The sequence below is a fragment of the Diceros bicornis genome, chromosome 31 (genome assembly GCF_020826845.1).
Source record: "Diceros bicornis minor isolate mBicDic1 chromosome 31, mDicBic1.mat.cur, whole genome shotgun sequence".
In the NCBI taxonomy this organism is placed as follows: Eukaryota; Metazoa; Chordata; class Mammalia; order Perissodactyla; family Rhinocerotidae; genus Diceros; species Diceros bicornis.
In genome coordinates this window covers 11,585,590-11,606,948 of record NC_080770.1, presented here as the reverse complement: position 1 = coordinate 11,606,948, position 21,359 = coordinate 11,585,590, and the positions used below count along the sequence as shown (strand labels likewise).

The 21,359-nt window shown below is 61.7% G+C and overlaps 1 protein-coding gene across 4 annotated transcripts in view; it reads left to right on the top strand.

Moving 5' to 3' along the window:
* The first annotated feature begins 3,094 nt into the window (after positions 1-3,094).
* The window catches only part of MYRF (myelin regulatory factor), a 33,278-nt gene continuing 15,013 nt past the window's right edge, over positions 3,095-21,359 (top strand). For all 4 annotated transcript variants that reach the window (XM_058526706.1, XM_058526705.1, XM_058526704.1 and 1 more), the window contains exons 1-7: positions 3,095-3,204; positions 15,229-15,316; positions 15,528-15,791; positions 18,095-18,156; positions 19,095-19,374; positions 20,346-20,596; positions 20,688-20,811. In XM_058526706.1, the coding sequence (XP_058382689.1) occupies positions 3,159-3,204; positions 15,229-15,316; positions 15,528-15,791; positions 18,095-18,156; positions 19,095-19,374; positions 20,346-20,596; positions 20,688-20,811 (1,115 nt within the window). In that variant the 5' untranslated portion in view covers positions 3,095-3,158. The remainder of the gene's footprint in view (positions 3,205-15,228; positions 15,317-15,527; positions 15,792-18,094; positions 18,157-19,094; positions 19,375-20,345; positions 20,597-20,687; positions 20,812-21,359) is intronic.

Genomic DNA, 21,359 nt, shown 5'->3' with positions numbered 1-21,359 from the left:
ACGGGCTGATTTACAGACGAGGCCTCCAAGGACCAGAGGGCAGGCCTTGGAGAATGGCTTAGCCGGCCACAGGGCACAGCCACATCTGCTGGGCCAGGGCTGAAGTCTCGGTCCCTCACTCCTTGTGGCTTGGCTGGGGAGAGGGTGCAGTTGGTGACTCCTCTCCATGGATGGGGCCCTCAAGGTCCTGGTTATGGGGACCACCAGCCCCAGCCACCACCCAGGCCCAGCCTCTGCCCCAGCCAGGCTCGGGCCCCAGTTTCCTGATAGAGTTGGAAGGTGGCAGCCTCAACTCTGGGCTAAGCCCTGGAGTGTGGGACATTTCAGCCACCCCTCTCCCCCAGCCAAGAGATGAAAACCCCCAGGGACGGTTGCTCCTTTGCTCCGTGGCCTAGTGGAGTTGGGGGAGATGGCAGGCCCAGAACCCCCTTAGCTGGGTCAGCTCCCATGGGATTAACAGGAGCCTCCGTCCCACCACGTCCAACTTCAAGGCCTCCCCAGAGACTTCATCCAGCCTGAGGAGTTGGGGTGTTGGGGACAAGATACACATATCTGCCCACCAGGACAGCCTTCAGGAGGTGGACATTTGGGCACCACGTGGGATATGATGGAAAGACCTGTGGGTGAGGGAGGGTTATAAAGAAGCTGGCTTTCCAGCCAGTCCCTGACAACTCCTAAAACAAATTTATTTTTAAAAATCACACGGCGTAAGCCGGTGTCTGCTTTGTCCTCGGGCAGGCCTGACCCGGTGGGGGAGGGGGCAGAGCAGAGAATAACAATTGTCTTAAGGGAGGCTGCGGAGGGAGAAAAACCTCTGGGGTGTATCAGCTGGAAAAGAATGGGCGTCTCAGTGTGGCCCTCTGCCTCCCGTCAGCCCGGCCCCTGCGGGGGGGCGCCAGTCAGCACACACAGCTGGGGCCTCCAGTAAAATCCCATCTATATATCTAAGAGCAACAACTCGGACAGCGGCCCCCGGAGGGACAAAACCTCATTGTGAGGCGCCCGCCGGCCCGGGCGCCCCCTCCCCCAGCCCCAGAACTGTTGTGGCATTGACCCTCCTCAGCGGGCCACCACCGGCCTGCTGACTGGGCCACATCTGGGCTCAGGCACCGGCCTCCCCTCCCCCATGGCTGGCTGCTGAGGAGGGGGAGGGTGGCCCACCCGGGGGGGGGGGTGCAGCTTTGCAGGCGTTTACCCCGATCCCTCTGGGCAGCCCAGCTCGGCCCCTACTCTCCTCTGGGGGGCCACTGGCAGGCAGAGCTGAGAGCTCTGGGCTGGCTAGGCTGACATCTCCATTTGCCAGCAAGTCCTATCACCCCGCTGGGCCTCAGTTTCCTCATGTGTCAAACAGTGGGGGGTAGAGTAGGGTTTCCAACTCTGACTTGCTGTATCTGAGGATCCTGGGAGGCTGCGAGTTGAGCCACTCTGTTGTGAGATGATTCGCTGGGTCTGGGATTCCAGAACTCTCTGCTTCCAAGGTTGCATGATCTAGGTTTCAGCAGTTTGAAGATGCCACCGTCCATTCATTCAACACAGATTTATTGAGCACCTACTGTGTGCTAGGCAGTGTTCTTGGTGTTGAAGCTACAGAAATGACCAAGCCAGAAGAATCTCTTACCTTCATAGGGCTTCCATTCTAGAGCGAGGAGAAGGATAACAGCAAAAACAAAATAAAACTCTTTTACATGGTGAGAAAGAAAGGCCTAGGGAGGGGGAACTGCTTTGGATAGGGTGGTCAGAGAGGTGTTGAGTGAGCTGAGACCTGACTACTGAGAAAGAACCAGCCATGTGGGGACAAGCATTGTAGACAGATGGAACAGCATGTGCCAAGGCCCTGCAGCAGATGTGGGCCTGGCATGTTTTGAATGATGGCAAGAAGGCCTTAGTGGCTGTGACTTAGTGAGCAAGGGAGAGAAAAGTAGGAGCTGAGATCAGTGGTACAGGCAGAGGCAGATCATTCAAGGCCTCAGAAACCCCAGGTAAGAGGTTTAGATACTGAGTGCAAAGGGAAACCACCGGTTTTAGCAAAGGAATAAGATGATCTGATTTACGTTTTAAAAAGAGTGATTTGGGAGGATTGTGGAGGAGATCAATGAGAAGAGAGGCTTTGCAATTGGGCAGAACAGAGATGAAGAGGCACTCACAAGGGTGCAAGCAGAGGGACGAGGGTGGCCAGTTTAACCCGGACACACTTGGCAGCAGAACCTTCAAGTCTGGTGCTCCCGCAGCAGGAAGCAGTGGCTAAAAGGGCGCTTTCGCAGGTCCGCCAGGATCTGGCTCTGAACGCTGGCTTCGACCCTAAGTACCTTGAAACCCTGAGACCCGAGCCGTCCAATATCGTAGCCACACAGGGTTATTTAAATGTGAACTAATTAAAATGAAATAAAATTGAAAAGTCAGTTCCTCTGTCACACTAGCCACCTTTCAAGTGCTCCATAGCCACATGGGGCTAGTGGCTCCCACATTGGACAACACAGAAAACCTTTCCATCCTCATGGAAAGTTACACAGGACAGCACTTCCTCAAACAGTACTGAGCGTCACCAAGCCTCAGTTTCCTCATCTGTAAAATGCACATAATAGTATCTCCTGGGTAGGGTACCTGAGGGGACTCAACGAGACAACCCCTGCCAAGGGCTCGGGGCGGGCCTGGCCCTTAACGAATGTTCAGGAAATGCAGGTTATTCGTATCATCGCTGAGATGGAAGGTGGGGAAGGGGAGGAAATAGGGGATGTCTTTGAGGTTTGCCTCTGAAAATCTAAGATTCAGAATCTTCCTCTGTCCAAGGTGAGGCTGAGGATTGCGGGGGCACGGAGTGGCCGCTGACCCCAGCCCCAGCCCGCACGCCCTTCCCTCACCGCGCCCCCCACCCCGGGCGGGACCCTCGCCCAGCGCCGCCTGGAGGAGCCACGCGCGCCTGCCCGTCGCGGGGCTGCAGCACGGGGTTGGCCGGCAGGGGGCGCTGTGCCGGCGGGCGGGGCGCTGGGGGCGGGCAGGGGCCGGGCCAGGGCCGCGCGGGGGGCGAGCGCGGCGGCGGGCCGGGCGGGACCGCAGCCGGAGCCGAGCCGGGACTGTCGCGCGGGCCGCGCCGGCGATGCCGCGCCCCCGCGCCGGGCTGTAGCGGGGCCGGGGCGGAGTGCGCGCCGGGCGGGCCGGACATGGAGGTGGTGGACGAGACGGAGGCGCTGCAGCGCTTCTTCGAAGGTGAGGACTGCGGGCCGGCGGGGCGATACCTCTCGCGCTGGGAACCCCAGCCGATCCCCCCGGGGACTGGGACCCCGACTGTGCTTTCGCCACGCTGGGACCCCCAGAAGGCTTCCTCTGGGCTGGGGCCCTCCTCCAGGCTGGCACCAGCCTGCTAGGCTGGGAGTCTCCTGGAGGTTACTACCCGCCTCCGCTGAAGTTGGGCTCCCTCTCTCTGTCCCCCAACACGCAACTTCCTTGGAGCTCTGCCCTCTTCCATGCTCAGCCCTCCTTCGTGCCTTCCAGAACTGCGGTTCCCCCTGAATTCTGACACCTCCCACCTCCAGCGCACTTCCTGAGTGTGGGGACCCTCTACTGTGTTTCCCTGGAACCCCATCCAGGCCCAGACCCCCTTTGAGGCTCGGACCCCCAGCACGCCTTCTAGGATCTTCCATGCCTCTTAGACTGGCACCCCAGCCCCCAGCATGCCTCCCAGAGGCTGGGACCCAGTGTACAGACTCAGCCCCCTGTGCGCCTTTCAGGTTGGCACCTTCGCCCCAGCCTGACCCCTAGGAGCTGGGACCTCCCCACTGTCCTTCCCTGAGACTAGGACCCCCTTTGAGACTGGGACACCCTTCAAGACTGTCACCCACCTTCCACAAGGCTGCTCCCTCTCCCAAGGCTGAAATTCCCCTTGAAGCAGCTCCCCCTCCCCTACCTGGGGCTGGGAACCTCTCCTCAGCAGCATTCCTCTCTGGGCTGAGTGGGCTGGATTCCCCTACTCCCTCACCCTGACTGGACTGCTCTCCTTGGTCTGGAACCTTCTTGAAGTTGGCATCCCTGTGGCCAGCCACCTCTGCACTCCGGGACCCTCCCAGAGCTGTGAACTGCATCCCTCTAGCCCTCTGAGGCTCCTCAGGCTATGTCACCGCCCACACCTGTCCCTGGGGCTATGCCTCTCTGGCTGTGCCCCCCACCCCTCACCTTGACCCTGAGGGGACCCTCCCAGGGCTGGGATCTACACATACCCTACAATATTTTCTTCTGCCCACTTCCCTGCCCCCACAGTGGTTTTGGAGGTCTGCTCTAACATGTAAGCAACTTCCCTCCCCTTTTCCTGAGTAGCATCCGCCCTTCCAGGGCCATCCGTACCACCACCCCCCCGCCCCCCACCGCCGGCCCTGGATTTGATGCTGGATTTGGGAGAGATGAGACCGAGTGTGGGAGGGGGAGGCAGAGGTGCAGGCTGACATCTCCCAGCCCACTCCGCTGCTTCTCAGACCCTCTGGCCCCTTTTGTGCCCCTTTCTACCAACTTGGGGAGCCCAGCCTCTGCTCCTAACGTCTCCCCAGTCCCTAAGCCCACCTCCTGCTCCTCAGTGCATTCAGAACCTAGAACTCAGGAACTCAGAACCTTTCGTTAGTGCGAAGCTGCCCCTGGGGGCTGGGGGTGGCCCGTGGGGCACGCTGTGCTGGGACTTGGGAGATCGGGCCTCAAGTTTCAAGCCCAGATCCCTTAGAGTCCCGTGAGGGAGAGAAGGCCTTTGTTTGCCTCAGTTTCTCCCTCTCTGTGACTTGGGAGGCAGGAGCCTTTGGCCCCTCCTGCTCACTGAGCAGCCCAGGTAAGGGCATCCACAAGCTTCAGCCCTCACCCCTCCAGGATTCTGGACACCCCAGCAGACCCAGATCCCAAGAAATCAACTTTGGACTAGATTAAATAGTTGATCCTGAGGTCATCGGGCCATTTGAGGGTCCCAGGCAGCCCCCCATCAGTCCCGGGGACTCTTGTTCTCCCCAGACACTGTTCATCCTTTAGGAGCCCACGAAGGGTCTTATGGGGACTGGAGGCCCCTGGGGAGGAAGGAAGGGGACATTAGTCCTTGCTCGGGGGATACTGTTTTGGGGGTGCCCTGAGCTTGCTAGGTACCCTGGATTGACCCACGGGCCTGGCCCTACGTCTGCAGATGTCACCACGTCTCCTCCCTCAGGGCCCTGAGCTCCGGGCAGAGGGGTGGGCCCGCTGGCCCGGGCTCCCTGTCTCCTGAGCCAAACTTTCCCTCCTGGCCGTGGGTGGGGGGTGGGGGCTGACGCCACGGCTCAGCCATGCGGCCGGCCTGGCGGGGAGGCTGCCCTGCTCCCTCCAGAGAGATAAGAGGAGACTCAAGAATGTCTGTGGGGAGCAGGGGCGGGTGTGGGGCTGCCCGCGAGGAGGGCGAAGGGGAGCCAGGGGCTGGAGACGTGTTCCCAGAGCCTGTGATGGGGGAAGATGGGGAGGGCGCTGAGGGTCCGAGTCTCCGGGGCCGCTTGGGAGGGGAAGGCCTAGCAGGGCATCAGGTGGGCAGTGGTGTGGGGGGACCCAGCGTGGGTGTAAGGGCGCGCCTGGGAGCGGCAGGGCTGCGTGTGCTCATGGATGTGTGAAAGTGCCAAGAGACAGGAAGCCGTGCTTTTGTGCGTGTGGTTTTGTTGTTCCTGAGCATGTGGGAGCAATGTGTGCTCTCATACTCGAGGCTGGGGACACGAATTCTCATCCTGGGCCCCGCTTGGCCTCAGTCACTCCCTCTGGACAGTGGGTCCAGGAAGCAGGTCTATGCTTTCAGCTCCGGGCTTGGAGACGGGAAAGGGCTTTGCTGAAAGGGCAGGGGCGCACAAGGCCCCTCGTCTGACGTGGCCCGCACCAGGCATTGTCCTGGGTCCTGCCCTGTGCGAGTGGGCCAGGCTGTGCCCCGCTCCAGGGTGGTGGGCTGGGGGCTAAGGCGCTTTGGGCCTCAGGTGGGAGGCTGGGACAGGGCGGCCCCCTCGAGGCTGGTACAGCCGGGCCCCCGTGACCGCCCTGCTAATCCCCTGGAGGGAGGCTTCAGCCGCCCAGCTCGGCGGGCACAGGGCCTGCAGAGAGGGGACCCTCCGGGCAGGATGCACTGGCTCCCAGCAGGTAACTGGGTGGCGGTGGCAGGAGTACTCCTTGTCACCTTGACCGGCTGGGGCTTTAGACTCCCAGAGTCAGGTCAGGGACAGGGGCAAGGCAGCATCGGAGGACCCCGATGGGACCTCGGAGGTTCCGGTGCCGGCTTGGCCTCTGAGAGCTCTGTGACCCTGTGTAGAGCTCTCACACTCTCTGGGCCCCTTCTCCTCAGCTGCAAGACAGGAGGCGGTGGCAGAGAAGGTCTTGATGCCTTCAGCTCTGAGGAGCCTTGTCTTTCAGCCCCGGGAAGGAGGGACCTTTTAGAGTGTGGAAGGGGGAGGGTGCTGGGCCCTGGCTCCAGGGACATGTGGGGCTTGAGTCAGCAGCCAGTGCCCCCCAGAAAGCAGGTGGGTGTAGAGGAAGCCTTAGAGACTGAGGGGAACTGGGCTTCTAGCAGGTGCTGGAAAGGCCACTGGGAGGTTGGGGACCTCCACTGGGACTCTAGGCCCCACCAGGGCTGGAGGTAGGAGGCCGGGTTTTCACCACCACTGGAGCTGGTGACTTCCCTTCTCCTCCCTCATGTCCCCTCCTGGGGTTGGCAGGGGCGTTGGACCACTGCAGGGGCTTCCAGTGTGACTCTTTTTAGCCACCAAACCAAGACAAACTCATGACCTCCCAATAGCACGTATCCACTGGACACAGGGGCCCCCAGAGCACCAGGATCTTGGTTTAAAAGCCACCTTCCCCTAGCTCTGTATGGGATAGGGGAGGGGGTGACATTGGCCCCCTTTCCCAGCGGCTCTGAGAGAAGGGAGTTAGCCAGAGTGGACACCCAGCCCCCAGCTCTCTCCTCTGCCACCAGGGCCTTGGGAGGGAGGGCGGCCTTCCTACAGGGACCAGAAGCTCTGCCTCCAGAGGGCAGGAGGAGGCCCCAGGGGGAGACTGCCTGATGACTTGTGGGAGAGGATGCCCGCCCTGGATGGGAGTCTGGGGCTAAGCTGGGGTGTATGATGGGGCGGCACTGGGCCCCGTGTCAGCCTGTCTGTCTGTCTGTCTATAGTGCATCCAGGGATAGGTGGATGGAGGATGCAGCCAGAGCCCTAACTCGCAAGGATATGAGATGGGGTACCTCTTGGGTCCACCCAGAGCCCCTTGGAGGACTCCCATCCCAGCCCCACCTCCCCAGTTCCTGAGTCCAGCTGGAGGGGAAGTGTAGTGGGGGGTCTGACTCATCCCCATGTCCCCAACACCCAGCGCAGGGCCACACGGGGGGTGGGGCGGGCAGGAAATGTTCTCAGGGTCAATGGAGGCAACAATGGCTATGGGAACAGAGGCAAAGTGGGGGGGTGCATCCCAGGAAGCTGATTCAGGGTGTTTGGGGGAAAGACAGGCCCCTCTGGGCCGATTGGCCTCCTCCTGAGGACCTGGCCCCCACTCCCTGACTCCCAAGGGCTTATAGGTCTGGGGGGCCCTGGCAGCAGAGGCCACTAGGTAACAGCCCAGCGGGGCTGCTGATTGGCTGCTGCACTTGGACTTTGCCCTCCTGATAAGGACGGGGAGCAGAAATCATTAACCGAATCATTAACTGGGGGTGGCCCCGCCCCACCCAGGCCGCCTGCCCTTCCTTTCCACCTTCTTCCTCCTCACAGCCCCTCCTCAGTTTCCCTCACAGCCTGGGTGCGTGTATGGGGGGCCTCGTCTCACATCCTGAAGTCTCCAGCCCCTGCTGCCATGGGCGCGGGCAGCTCCTTGGCTGGGGGCAGGGGTCGGATGATGTCATGGTCTTCTGCACTCACGGGGGTGGGCTGGTGGCCGGGTCTGTTCCCAGTTCTGCCGCTTCCCTGCGTCCCTTCTCCCGGGTGTATCGCCCTGCCTCCACTTTCTCATCTGTAAAATGGGAATACAGCTGTAGTCATAGTGCCTGCCTCTGGGGGATCCTGTGGGGATTAGGTAAAGGGGGCCTGAGGGGGCCCAGTACAGGGCCTGGTGCAGAAACGCTCCATAAATGTCCACTGGGTTGCGATTATTATCCCACGGGGCTGGCACAGCCCAGGTGGGCAGGCTCACGGCCGGTATGATGCTCCCCACTTTGAGGGGTTATTGGTCTACAGGGTAGGTGGGTCGGTGCCCCCAAGCTTGGGCTGGGGCCTGGGTGCTGTGTGTCTTGGGAAAGCCCCTCAACCTGGGCTACTTATTCCGAGGTTGAGGGGAAACCATCAGCTTTGTTGAGCACGCTCTGTATGCAGGGACCCACTCTGTGGCAGGTCTGGCCCTGCTTGGTCCTGATGCCCGCTCCTGGTTCCGGGCGCCTCCAGCTGGGCCTGCCCCACCTCCCTCTTCAGAGAGACGGGCAAGGGGGAAGGGGCTTGACCATCGTCCATTGTCTCTGCCTGCCACACCCAGGCCAGAGGATTTTGCATATGTCATCTCCCTGGAGTCCTGGAGTTCCGTGGAAGTGTGGGTGGTGTCCCCTCTTTTCCAAGAGGCAGGTGCTGAGGCTGGAGAGGAAGGGGACGCGTCAGGCCCACTCAGGGCAGCCACAGCAGAGCCGGGATGGGATCGTGGGTCTCCTGACCTGCAGCCAGTCACAGTGGGTACCAGCCTGAAGTGGGGCCGGGAGGAGGCCTCGCCTCCTCCTTGGGTGCTGAGGGTCCCCATCCACCACTGATGGCTGTGCTGGGTGACTTCCGTCCAGCCCCTTGACCTGCCTGGGCCTCGGAGCCCTCACTCAGAGGGTCAGGGTTGTGTTGTAAGCAGGGAGACCCCAAGAGTGCCAAGGCCTGGAGTGGGAGGGGAAGGAAGGGTGGGGAAGGAAGGGCGAAACGCTGGGTCGGGGGGCAGCTGGGTCCAGAGCCCCCACTGACCTGGACTGTGGACAAAGGGCACCAGGGTGTCCTGTCCTCCCGCTGCCTCTAGGCCCCATCAGTGGAAAGTTCTCCCTCCATCTGACCTGCATCCCTCCAGCCGCCGTAATGTGCAACCACAACCTCTATCTCTCTGTGGAGTTTGGGGACCCTCCCTCCCTCAGGGTGTTCCCTCACTGCCTTCTTCATCATCGCAGTCCCCTGTGCTCTCTCCTCCCTCCATGTTCCTCCCTCTGGGGTCTGTGGCCCGGAGGTGGGGGAAGAGAATCCCCACCCCCTGCCCTCCTAGCTTGGAGGGGCTACCTTTAGCGGGGTGGTTGGGGGTCTGCGACACCGAGTTCACTTAGTTTGATCTGGCTCCATCTAGAGCTGATGGGGAGGTGTGTCGGGCTGAGCCTGCCATTGGGAGCATTTGTGTGCACGCATGTACAAGTCTGGGAGGTGTGTGGAGATGTGAACATGCACAAGGATGCTCATGCCTCAAGGCCTTTGCATGGGCTCCCCACTGCCTGGAATGCTCTTCTCAGATACCCATGTGGCTCGCCTCCTTCCTCTCTTTGCTCAGTGAGGCCCTCCCTGACTATCCTATTTAAAATTGCAACTCAGCCCCGCTCTCCTGGCACCCCAGCCCCTCTCTCTGCTTTATTTTCTCCATAGCATCTGTCACCTTTTAAAATGCTGTGGATTTTACCGATCCATCTTGTCATCTGACTCTGCCTCCAGGATGTCCCCTCCACGTGGGCAGGAGGTTTGTCTGTGTTGTCTACTGCTGTATCTCCAGAGCCCAGCCTGGTGCCTGACACAGAGTAGATGCTCAGTAGATAACTGTTTGAATGAATGAATGAAGGGAGGCAGGCAGGAGCGCACGTGGAGCATGCTGGTGTGTGCACATGTGTGTGTTGGTGTGGGAGGGGGTGCCACTGCGTATATATGTGTTCGTATGGACACGATCACCTGTGTGGCGGTGGATACGTATTTGGGGGTGTGCCCTTGTGTACGCACATTTGTGTGGGACATGCTGGTGTGTGAACGCAGGTGGGCATGGGTGACCCTAATAGAGACCTGCCCCCACCCCAGGCTGCAGGGTCTCTACTCTGTCTGTGTGGGGAGGGCTCTTCCCCAGCCTGCCTGCCTGGTCCCTGTGGGAAAGGACTGGGGGCATCAGGTGGGAGCCAATTCGGCCCTGTGAGTCAGGGCTGGGGCCCCCAGAGCAAAGCAGAGATCCCTGGGGACCAGTGTGGGCTCCCTAAGAACAGACTGCAGCCGCCGGGCTCAGTCCTGTTGGACCCGGCTTGGGAGCATCTTGGGGCTGTAAGTTCAGCCTTGTGTCGACCTGAGGACAGGGTGGCAGCATGTGGGGACTAGAGGAGTACACAGCCATAGCCCAGGAGTGGCTAAAGATTCCAGGTCCCCTGGAGGAGACAGGTCTCTGTTGGCAGGATGAGGGGCTCTTCTGCATTTTTGGCAAGAAGTTGAGAGGGAACAAAGACGGTGGCTCAGATTTAAGGACCTGATGGCCATGACTCAAGAGCCACATCCTTGTCATTCAGCCCCAAGCTAACTGGGGATTTGATGCAGAGAGGCAAAGGGTAGCGTGCAAAATCAAGCATCTGACCTGAAGGCATTTTGAGTGAGAAGACTCTGGTTGCAAGTTGAGGCCTGAAGCAGGGACAGCTGGCAGTTATCATATTAATCATAGGTCATATTCATAAAGATAGAAAGTCCAGACCAAAGGAGGTGAGAGCCCACTGTGCCCTGTCTCAGTGTGAACTAGTTTGGAGCATGTCGATTAGCTCAGTCGATATTGGGAGACGAGCCACAGTGCTGGGGGCCCTCTGTGACTGGGGTGATTGAGGAGGGGCTGCCTGGGCAGGGAGGGAGATGGAGTCCCTGAGAGAGCTGGAGATAGAGCAATTAACGTTGACTGAGGAATCATCTCTGGGTGGATGAGGAGCTTCCCCACCGTCTCACTGAAGGCTCACGACCACCTCTCAATGCAGGGATCCCTGCTCCGCTTGATAAAGAAGGGGAAGCCAAGGCCCAGGGAGGTCAGCTCACTTGCCGAGGGTCACACAGCCATGACGGGGGACCCACATTAGTAGCCAGGCCCCTTTGACCCCTCGGATTCAGATACCTGGGGTGGACACTCAGGGCAGCGGGGGGACAGGCTTGGGCCCTGTGCCCCGTCGGCCCCAGGTTCAGACCAGCTAGGCCTGGCCAGCATCCTTAGGCCTGGCCTGCCCTGCCCAAGACACGTGGCTGACGGGATTTCCGCCATGTTTGGGGCATGAATTGACAAGTGCCCCATTGACGGGTAGGGGGGAGGGTGTGGGCAGGGCACAAGCCTCCCACTGTGCTGGGTCCCCACCCTCCCCCGTTCCTCAGGACAATGGCCGAGACTCAGCCAGTGGCCACAGCTGGTGGGGGGGGGCATGAGCACGAGGCTGGAGGGGGGGCGTCCAGGGTGGAGGACCACCTGGGCCCCCCACCCTCATCCTGCACCTGGCTTATGTCCCCTCTTTCTCTTCTGCCCAGCCAGGGGGCCTTAAAGGGAGGAGGAGAGAGGAGGGGAGGGGGCTTCCTTCCCACAGCCCCGATCCCAGCCGGGATGGGAAGGGGCAGTGTCTGGCTCCTGTTAGAAGCAGGTAATAAAGGGCCTAATTAATGAGGAGCAGCCGGGGCGCATAGCTCAGCAGGGCAGGGGCGGTGCCTGGGGGGCCCTGTCTAGCCTGGACCCTGACCCACAGCTCGGCCGGGCGGAGGTCCCCAGACCCCAGCAGGCCTGGCTCCACTGCCCCGCTTCCCACTCTGCTCATTCATTCCATGGACATTTATGGCAAGCCTACTGTATGCTTAGATGCTTATCTCCCAGGGAGGCAGAACAGGGCGGTGCTCTTAGCCCGGCTCTCACACCTGTAAGCAATGGGCAAGGCAGTTATCCTTTCTGAGCCTCAATTTCCTCTTCTGTAAAATAGAGACCCTACCCCATCGGGTTGTTATGAGAATTAAATATGAGCCATACGAGGTGTGTGGCATGGGGCTGGGGACAGAGTGACCACTTGATGCATGTGAGCTATGGGCATTGGGCGGGCAGTGGACAGACCCTCCACCCGCCTGTGAAGTCTGTGCTAGGCAGGAGAGTAAAGAGCCTGATGAGAAAGTAGAAAGGAGGCTGCCACTCAGGAGAAGGGAGAGTCAGAGATGGCCTCTGGGAGGAACTTACATTTAAGCTGAAACCTGAAGAGTGAGTAGGAATGGGCTTTCTCTGGCAGAGAGAATGGCATATGCAAAGGCCCTGAGGTGCGAGAGGGATATTTGTCCCAGGATGGAATGAGGCAGAGGTTGGACCATGGAGAGTTCCTGGGAGGGAAACTGGGGCAGGCTGTGGGGCAGGCAGTGGGCTGCTGCCCATGCCAGGCCTTGGACTGCAGAGGGCTCTGGTTATCTGGAGCAGTGGGAAGGGGTTGAAGGGTTTGAGGAGAGGGAGGTCAGGGATGCTGGTGTGTGAGCTGGTGGTGCCACTTTCTGGTCCCCCAAGAATGTGCCTAGGGGGCCCTGCCTTCCTCCTGGCTTCACGGGGGCTCTGCCCCCAGCTTCAGGAATCCCCAGGCTCTGGCAGGCCCCCACCCCCACCGCCACCCCATCCTCCCGGAACGTTTGGTTAGAAATGTCCAGTGTGGTTCGTGGGGCAGGCTGGGGGCATCTGCCTAGTGGCTGGACCCTCTGGGCGGGGCGGTGTGGGGAGAAGACCAGGCAGGCCTCGAGGGCTCCCAGAGAAGGAGAAGAGGTGGGGTCAGTGTTCTCAGGAGGCCCACCAACCCCGCAAACCTCCTTTTCCCCCACCCATCGGCCCACCCCCATCCTGCCCCAGTGGCTGCCTCCTCCCTCCTCTGGTCCGCCCGGCCCCTGGCACGGGAGGGTCTCTCCTCCCCCAACCACATCTGGTTCTCGTTAGGGTCTCCCAGGATGCCTCTGCCTGAGGCCCCCCTATCCCGGGGGAGGTGGGCAGGAGGATTAGGGGTGATTAGGAGCGCTCCTGGCTGGGGGGGTAGGGCGGAGGGGGCCTGGCCTGTTATAAATAGCAACACCGTGACCCCATCACCCCATCATTCACTGTGGATTCCAAGTTCACTCTCAAAAACCTGCAGCTTCAGCGGCCGGGTGGGGGGTGGGTGACGCTCCAGTTTGCCCTCCCTCCCCATCCCCTGTGCTTGATCCTCCCTTGAGAACCCCCCAGCCCGTCAGGTGGGGCAGCCCAGGATGGCCGGGAAGACTCAGTGACCGACCACCAACCACACCTTCCCTCTTGGAGTCAGGCCTCTGTGCCTGGGTTTGAATCCTCCTTGCTGTGTTGCCTTGGGCAAGAGACTTGACCTCTCTGAACAAAGGGGCTGATGCTAATAACACCAAGTCTGCAGGGGTGATTGGGAGGTAAACCTGTAGGCACTCGGTGGCCATGAGCCGCTGTCACCATCATCATCATGGCATCATAGTCACTGTTACAGGTTGGGAGGTTTAAGTGTCACACTGCACTTGCAGAGCCTGCAAGATGCCTTGCAGATAAACTCCTATGATTATCAATGTACTGGGCTCCAGAGTCCCTGGCACACAGTAGGCGCTCAATAAATGGGATCTGTGGTTAACAGGGAAGGATGGGGTGGGGTCAGAGTGTAGACAGGAGCCCCAGCACCCCGGCATGCAGGCTGGTCATTCCTGGCTCGAGAAGCTCCTCTTGTGCTGGCCACACAGGTCCCTGGATGGCCATCGGCAGTGCTTGGTGGGTGTCCCTTGTTCCCGGCTGGGTGAGCTGGGGGTGGGGGCCAGCAGGAGGGCCTGTCCCAGGCAGCGCGTGACTCCTAGGAGGGCTTAGCCACTCATTAATCACCTAAGCGGGGCTCAGCATTCTTGAAATGCCGGCGGGAGCCAGGGAGGGGCCTGGGCTGGGGGCTCCTGGGGACCCCAGGGCTCTGGGGACTGGGAGGTGAGGACAGCCACTCCATTTGCTGAACACCCGCTCAGTGCTGGGCACCTCACCTATCTTAATTTGTTTCATACTCAAAGCAATCCTGTAAAGTGTTAGCTGTTCATGTCCCCATTTTACTAATGAGGAGACTGAGGCTCAGAGAGGGTATGTGACCTGCCCAAGGTCACACAGCGAGGAGAAGGTGAGCCAGGATTTGTTCCTGGACCTGTCTGAGCTCTGTTCCCAGGGATCACCAGGGGAGGGGGCATGAGGTGCAGACCCCAGAGTTGAGGCTCCAGGGGCCTGTGGGAGGGGTACCTCCTGCCTCAGTGGGGCCGGCCAGCCCAGGTCAGCAGCGTGGGTGGGGCCATCCTCCATTATCAGGGTTGACGCATCTCCCACGTCAGCCCCCTTATCACCCCGCCCTCCGCCTCCCCCCGCAAGGTGACCCCGGGAGGGGAAAGGCCAGCGCCTCCCCCTCTCCTCCCCTGCTGATGCCCCAGAGCGCTGGGCCGCCTTTTCTGCGAGTCCCTCCCCTTCGTGGGGCCGTGGCCAGCAGGGAGGCCCCAGGAGAGGGCGGGCAGAGGAGCGGAGCTCAGGCCACCATCATTCCCGTCATGAGGCCAGGGCAAGCCCTCACCTCTCTGGGCTTCTCTTTCCTCCTCTGGAAAACCCAGGCTAAGCGCCCCAGCCCCCATTACAGGGGTGCTGGGCATATGCAGTTATGGAGGGCTGGGCTGGGCACGCCTGGTTCTGATGCTCACCCCTTTCCATCTGCAGCAGGGACCTGGGGTGCAGGAGGGCCCCCCAGCTGGGCCATCTGGAAGTGACTATTGGAGGACAGGGCAGGACAGAGTCATCGAGTCTGGTTCTGTGTCCTCGAGGGTGGCAGGCATCCCCTGGGCACTTGACTCAATAAAGCACCTCATTTGCTCCTCCCAGCACCCCATAAGACAGGGGGACGATTATCCCATTTAACAGACGAGAGGAAGGGACTTGCTCATGTCACGAAGCTTGAAAGGGGCACGGAGGGGCAGGAAGCAGCTTGCCTGTCCCAGATCTGCGCTCTGGGCCCCTCCCCTCCTTGGAGACTCCAGGTGACCTTGTGGGCTGGGGGAGGTGTCATCGGTGCCTCCTGGAGGGGTGTCGGGGTGGACGAGGAGGGCCTCCCCCTGCACATGGATGCACAGATGGGGAGGAGCCTAGGGGCATAGGGTTTGGAGGGCCCAGCCTGGGAGAGATGGAGGGCTGGGCCCAGAGGCCTAGGAGTCTTGGGGAGCTGGACCCTGCCCCTAGCTCACCTCTGCGCCTCCCCTGCAGGCCACGACATCAACGGCGCCCTGGAACCCTCCAACATCGACACCAGCATCCTGGAGGAGTACATCAGCAAGGAGGATGCCTCCGACCTGTGAGTGGCCCTGCCACAGCCTCGGCCCCACCCCCAGCCCCTCTGGCCTCCACCGGTCACCTGGGAGGCGTGACATGGCGCCCCCTCTGAAAGCTGCTTCTCATCCCTTCCCAGTGCTGAGCCCTCTGTCGTCTCTGCACTGCCCTGCGGGTGGGGGCCTGGGGAGGGGCTGGGGGCCCGGCTGGCGCTGAGCTTCCTCCCTTCTCTGCAGCTGCTTCCCTGACATCTCTGCTCCAGCCGGTGCGGCCTCCTACCCCCACGGGCAGCCAGCGATCCCTGGTTCCAGCGGGGTCCACCACCTGAGCCCCTCTGGGGGTGGACCCTCCCCGGGGCGCCATGGCCCCCTCCCACCCCCGAGCTACAGTGCCCCCCTCAACTGCAACAACAACAACGGCATGGGTGCCGGTCCCAAGCCCTTCCTGGGGGGCTCTGGGCCCCCCATCAAGGCAGAGCCCAAGGCTCCTTATGCCCCAGGGTGAGTGAGGGCAGGGAGTGGGGGGTAAGGATGCTGAGGCCTGAGGGGCCAGTGCGGGGCCAGTGACCGAGGGCCTGGCAGTGGTGATTGGGCTGCCCTGTGGGTCGCTAAGAGGTGGGGCAGGACGAGGGCCAGGCTGAGGAGGGACTCGTGGCTTTGTTCTGAGGCAGGGGGCAGCCACGGAGAGTTCTGAGCAGGGATGTGATGAGGGCTGACGTAAGTGCTAGAAAAATCTCTGAGAGCCGCGTGGAGAGTGGATGGGTGGGGGTGAGGCTGGAGGCACGACTGTTTACACTCACGGGAACACCTACACACACGTGCACACACTCAGGGCACACAGACCCCCCTCGCCACCCCCGCCCATCCAGCCGCTCTGTACCGTGGCCACAGGGAGTCAGCCGATGGTGCAGATGTGGTCCCTGAAGTTCCCCCTCCCCCAGCCAGCCTCCCAGGTCCTTCCATCTCTCTCTGAGGGGTCCACAGCAGCGGCCTGCCCATGAACACATGCTCGTGGGGAGAGGCAGGGAACATGGGTCTGCTGGGCTCTGCACAGGGGCTTGGAGAAAGTTCTGGGTTTCCCAGCCTGGGGCAGGGGGCAGGGGACCCTGTCTCTGGGCGGAAGACTAATGAGCGCTGGGAGCACTACACTGTCCAGGCGGCCTGGCTACCTCTGCGGCCCCACCGTTTCCCAGCCTTCTGGCTGGGTGACCCAAAGCCTCAGTCAAGGCCTCCGCCCCAAAGGCTTCCGCCTCCAGGTGATGGTGGAAATAGGGAAGAAGTGCAGAGGAAGTGCCAGGGGGACAGTAGCTGTTTCCTGGCTTACAGGGGGTGGGCGGGGGAGGCGAGCTGGGGTGCCAGGGGGGAGCCTTTGCTGCAGAGGCGGATGTCCGCTGGAGGCTGAGAGGCTGTCCCTAAGCCACAGACCCTGAAGGGCAGGGACAGAGGGGCGAGAATGAGCATGTAATAAGCGCCTGCTGGGTGCCCACTGCTGACCGCGTACCTCTGCGTGTGCAAGCTCACCCAACCGCCACGGTAACCAGCTCCTGGGGGACCCCAAAACCAGCCTGCCTGCGAGGAAAGCTCGGCCACCCCTCACAGTAGGATTTAGAGAGACAGGGCCTGATCAGAGCCACATGGAGATGCTGTGGCTGGGGCTGCTCCAGGGAGGGACCTGCAGCCTCTCACTGCCTGTGCCCCTGCCAGGCCGTGCTCTGGATGGTAAACGAGATGTGCCCACCCCCCTGCAGTGGATCCTGTGGTCTAGTCGGGGAGGGAGGTATTAATCAATAGATCACCAAATTGAGGACTGATGAGCACCGTGAGGAGTTATGAGGAAAGACCCCAGGGTCCTATGGATTCTGGGGCATTTGATAGCAGGGACTGGAGGGTGTGGAAGACCTTGACACACTTGAGAAAGCCAAGGCCACTGTGAGGGAAGTGCAGGGAGCAGGTGGTGGACGCCGAGCTGGGGACATGCGGTCAGCCCGCCAGGCCTTGAGGGCTGCGGCGAGGATTGAGGCCCCAGCACTTTCTTCTGTCATCCTCACACGGCCTGCGGGGTTGGGTGGGTGGCTTGTCCCACTGGGACTCTGGAGTCAGCCCAGAGCCATGTCCATGACGGCTTGGCTGCCTCGGGCAGCTGCCTGGGCACCGTGGTGGGCAGTCTCTCCAGATGCGGGGACCAGGATGGCCAAAGAGCTGGACCCCGGCATGGCTGCAGCCTCCCCCTCACTGGGCGAACGCAGGGTTCACTCAGGACGTGATGACCTCTCAGAGTTGAGTTTGTTTTTTTGCCCGAACCACTGATAAAACAAAACCCAGAAAAAAATAAACCCAGGCCCGGCGGAGCTGGCTCCTTGCCCAGCCCACACCTGCCCGTGGTAGGGCAGCCCCCCAGCGCCCCGCTAAAGCTCCCCAGGTCCAGCCCCTAGGGCCCTGCGATTCCAGGAAGTGGAGCTTCAGTGGGTGCAGGAAGGGAGGAGCCGACCTGGCCCCTAGGTCCAGGGAGGGTGTGCTTGAATCTGCCATTCTCAGGGACACTGGTTACTGGCCCCCAAGGGCCCAGTAGGTCTGAGGGGATGCTGGGCAGGAGCCCACGGACTCCCACCCACAACTCAGCCTCGTGCCCTGCCAGGCCCCCCACGGCGGCTCGTACAGAGAACTGCCCCTAAGGGTAGGTGTGAGGAGACCGTGATGCCTCTGGCCTCTGGGGTCTCTGGGACCCTGCCCCGCAGAGGAGCTGTCTGGCTTGAAGGCAGGGGCTGAGCTGCCCGTCCAGCAGTCCCTTCCTCTCACTCCCGCAGCACGCTGCCGGACTCCCCCCCAGACTCGGGCTCTGAGGCCTACTCCCCCCAGCAGGTGAATGGTGAGTCCAGCGGGCACCGCCCTCCCCCTCTGGGGTTTGGGCAAGTGGTTGGGGCGGCCTTATCGGGAAGGGAGGGAGTGAGGGAGGGAGGGGGCCAGCGGCCGCCCAACAGGCCCAGATTATCGCTGGTCAAATACTCCCGGGCGCTGGCTATTGTTTCCCCACGGGTGGGTGGGGAGCCCAGGCCTGCCTCTGAGCAAGTGTCCCTGCCGGTGATGCCACCCGCTTGCCCGCCTGCGCCATCATGGACGCGCCCTTCGGCGGTAAGTGGACGGCTAGGGAAGGCCGGGGGTGCAGCCTGAGCATAGGCCTCGCGGCGGCCGTGCCCACCTCACCTTGGGGGGTGCTCAGGGGTGCAGCGGCCCCCAGGTGGCCAGGAGTAGAAGGCTTGCAGGCAGCTGTCTCCCCACAGCACAGAGAGGGGTCAAGAGTTCTGTTTATCTTACCAAAAACATCTCTGGAATGCCTCCTGGGCAACAAAGGGAGCGGGGCCTCCCCCCTCAGGCTGGGGGGCTGGCCCCTGGGAGCCTGGTAGAGGGGCTGCCAGAGGGAGGAGGGCCCCCGCAGGACTGTACTGGGGGTCTCAGGAGACTCCTTCCTGAGGCCCAGAGGAGGATCTCCTCCAGCTCCTCTGGAGGAGAACTTTGGGATGTGGGACCCCCTCTAGGGAGCTGGGCCAGGCCTGGAAGGAAGGAACTGGCTAGGATGGGGCAAAAGGCTGCCCATCCCCTGGACAGGGTCTTGCCTCCCTGCCCAGGCCTCTAGTGGCCGGCCTCTGGGCTGCCCAAGCCTCCTCCCACGTGAGGTCGGTGGGAGGGCAGCCCCCAGGCTCGGCCCAGGACGGGGTGGGAACCAGGAGGCTCTGTCCTGGGGAGAGCTGGTGCCTCTGGGCCCGGAGTGAGGTAGGTCTCTGACGCCCACTCCCGTCTCTCCCGCAGACCCCCATCTCCTGCGCACCATAACCCCTGAGACCCTATGCCACGTGGGAGTGCCCTCCCGCCTGGAGCACCCGCCCCCACCTCCAGCCCACCTGCCAGGCCCCCCGCCGCCCCCGCCGCCCCCACCTCACTACCCCATCCTGCAGCGGGACCTGTACATGAAGGCCGAGCCCCCGATGCCCCCCTACGCTGCCATGGGGCAGGGGCTGGTGCCCGCCGATCTCCACCACACCCAGCAGTCCCAGATGCTACACCAGCTGCTCCAGCAACATGGAGCTGAGTAAGACGTGGGCAGCCACCCCTGAGGGTGGGAAGATGGGGCAGGAGGCGGGGTCAGGGCAGCAGCAAGCAGGGCAGAGATGGAGGTAGGGACAGGGATGAATCCAGGAAGGACAGAAGGCCCTGACCCCCGGAGATGGGGGTCGGCATATGTATCTGTGCCCAGCAACGTGTCGGGGACTTACAGCCATGGCTAAGTGCTCATGACTGCCTTATTTGGTGGGCACGGCCACCCCATTGCCCAGATAGGTAAACTGAGGCTCCGAGAGGGGGAAACGCTGGCCCAGGTCGTGGAACCAGGAAGAGGCACAGCCAGGACTTGAACCCAGGGCTGTCTGCTTACTCAGACCCCGGCGACTCCAGCCATCTCGTGGAGTCCTCGGGTTCCTGAGGGGGTTCTATGTGTAGACCCAAGCTCCCGGCTCTGACACCAATCTGCGGAATTGTCTTTTTATCTGTTTTACACATTGAGAGTTCATGAAAGATTGAGTTCCAGGAAAGATTCCACTGCCAAAACTTTTTGTAAACCTGAAGGGGAAGGGGTGCTGTGCAGCCCCCCAAATATTCAGCCCCCTCCCCAAAACTCTCCTTCTCAGCATATAAAGGGTGACACTGAGAGTGACACCACAGGGAAGGGACCGACTCTTTCATTCCACCAACGATTCTGAGCACTCTGTGCACCAGGCCCATTGCTGGGCGTGATGGGGACACAGACAAGTCAGGTGTGGCTCCTGCCCTCCTGGGGATTTCACAGTCAGGGGGTTAGGGCGGGGTGACAAAAACAGAGAATGACAACCAGAGTGATTGATGGGGGAGCCCTGAGGAGGCAAAGCCCGCAGGCTTCCCGCAGAAGGTGTCCGCTGGCTGGGCATATCCTGCCATAACAGGGGGGAGAGGGGAGGGTGGTTACTGCCCAGTGTGGAGTGCTCAGGGAGAGCCAGCCCCCCATGGCTCACACCTCTGTCCCCCCAGGCTCCCCACACATCCCTCCAAGAAGAGGAAGCACTCCGAATCACCCCCTAACACCCTCAATGCCCAGATGCTGAATGGAATGATCAAACAGGAGCCCGGGACCGTGACGGCCCTGCCCCCACACCCTGCTCGAGCCCCATCCCCACCCTGGCCTTCCCAGGGCCCCCTCTCACCCGGCCCCGGCTCCTTGCCTCTCAGCATTGCCCGGGTCCAGACGCCGCCTTGGCACCCACCAGGTGCCCCCTCACCAGGTACATGGCTGGCCTGCTCGACCCTGCTGGGGGCCCACTCTTCAAGGTGGGGAGTGGGGCCTGGGCCCACATGGGCGTTCCCTCCCTCCAGGTCTCCTGCAGGACAATGACAGTCTCAGTGGCTCCTACCTGGACCCCAACTACCAGTCCATCAAGTGGCAACCGCATCAGCAGAACAAGTGGGCCACACTATATGACGCGAACTACAAGGAGCTGTGAGTGGCCTGCCACTCCCCACCTCTCCTGGCCACCCCACCTGGCGCCCCCGAGCCCTGGCGTCACGGACCTAGAGCAGGGCCTGGGAGCACACTGGGTACAAGATGGTCCCGTTGTACAGAAGAGCAGACAAGCTCAGGGCAGAGCCAGGCTTGGCTCTCAGGGTTCCTGAGTCCCGGGCCAGCCCGAGGCCTCCTTAAGAAGGTAGTGTCGGCCAAGGAGGGGCTGGTGGGGGCCGAGTCAGAGAGAAGTGGGTGGATGGGTGTTTTCTGGCTCCTCCTTCCCCTCCACCTCCTCCACTTCTCCTTCGGCATTCCAGGAAGGTAGCAGGAAGCTGAGTGTCCGCAGGGCCCTTCCAGCCCCCTCCCTGTGGAGGAGGGGCGAGGGGGTGGGGGAGGACTGGGTCAGAGGCTGCCCAGGCATTCCTAGCTCTCCCTCAGCACCCACATGGGTTTAGCTTCCCCGCTCTGGCCAGGAGCACTCTGGGACCACTCCCCCACTCCCGCAGAAGGCCAGTGCCGGGTGAGAGTGTGGCTCCCCTCAACTC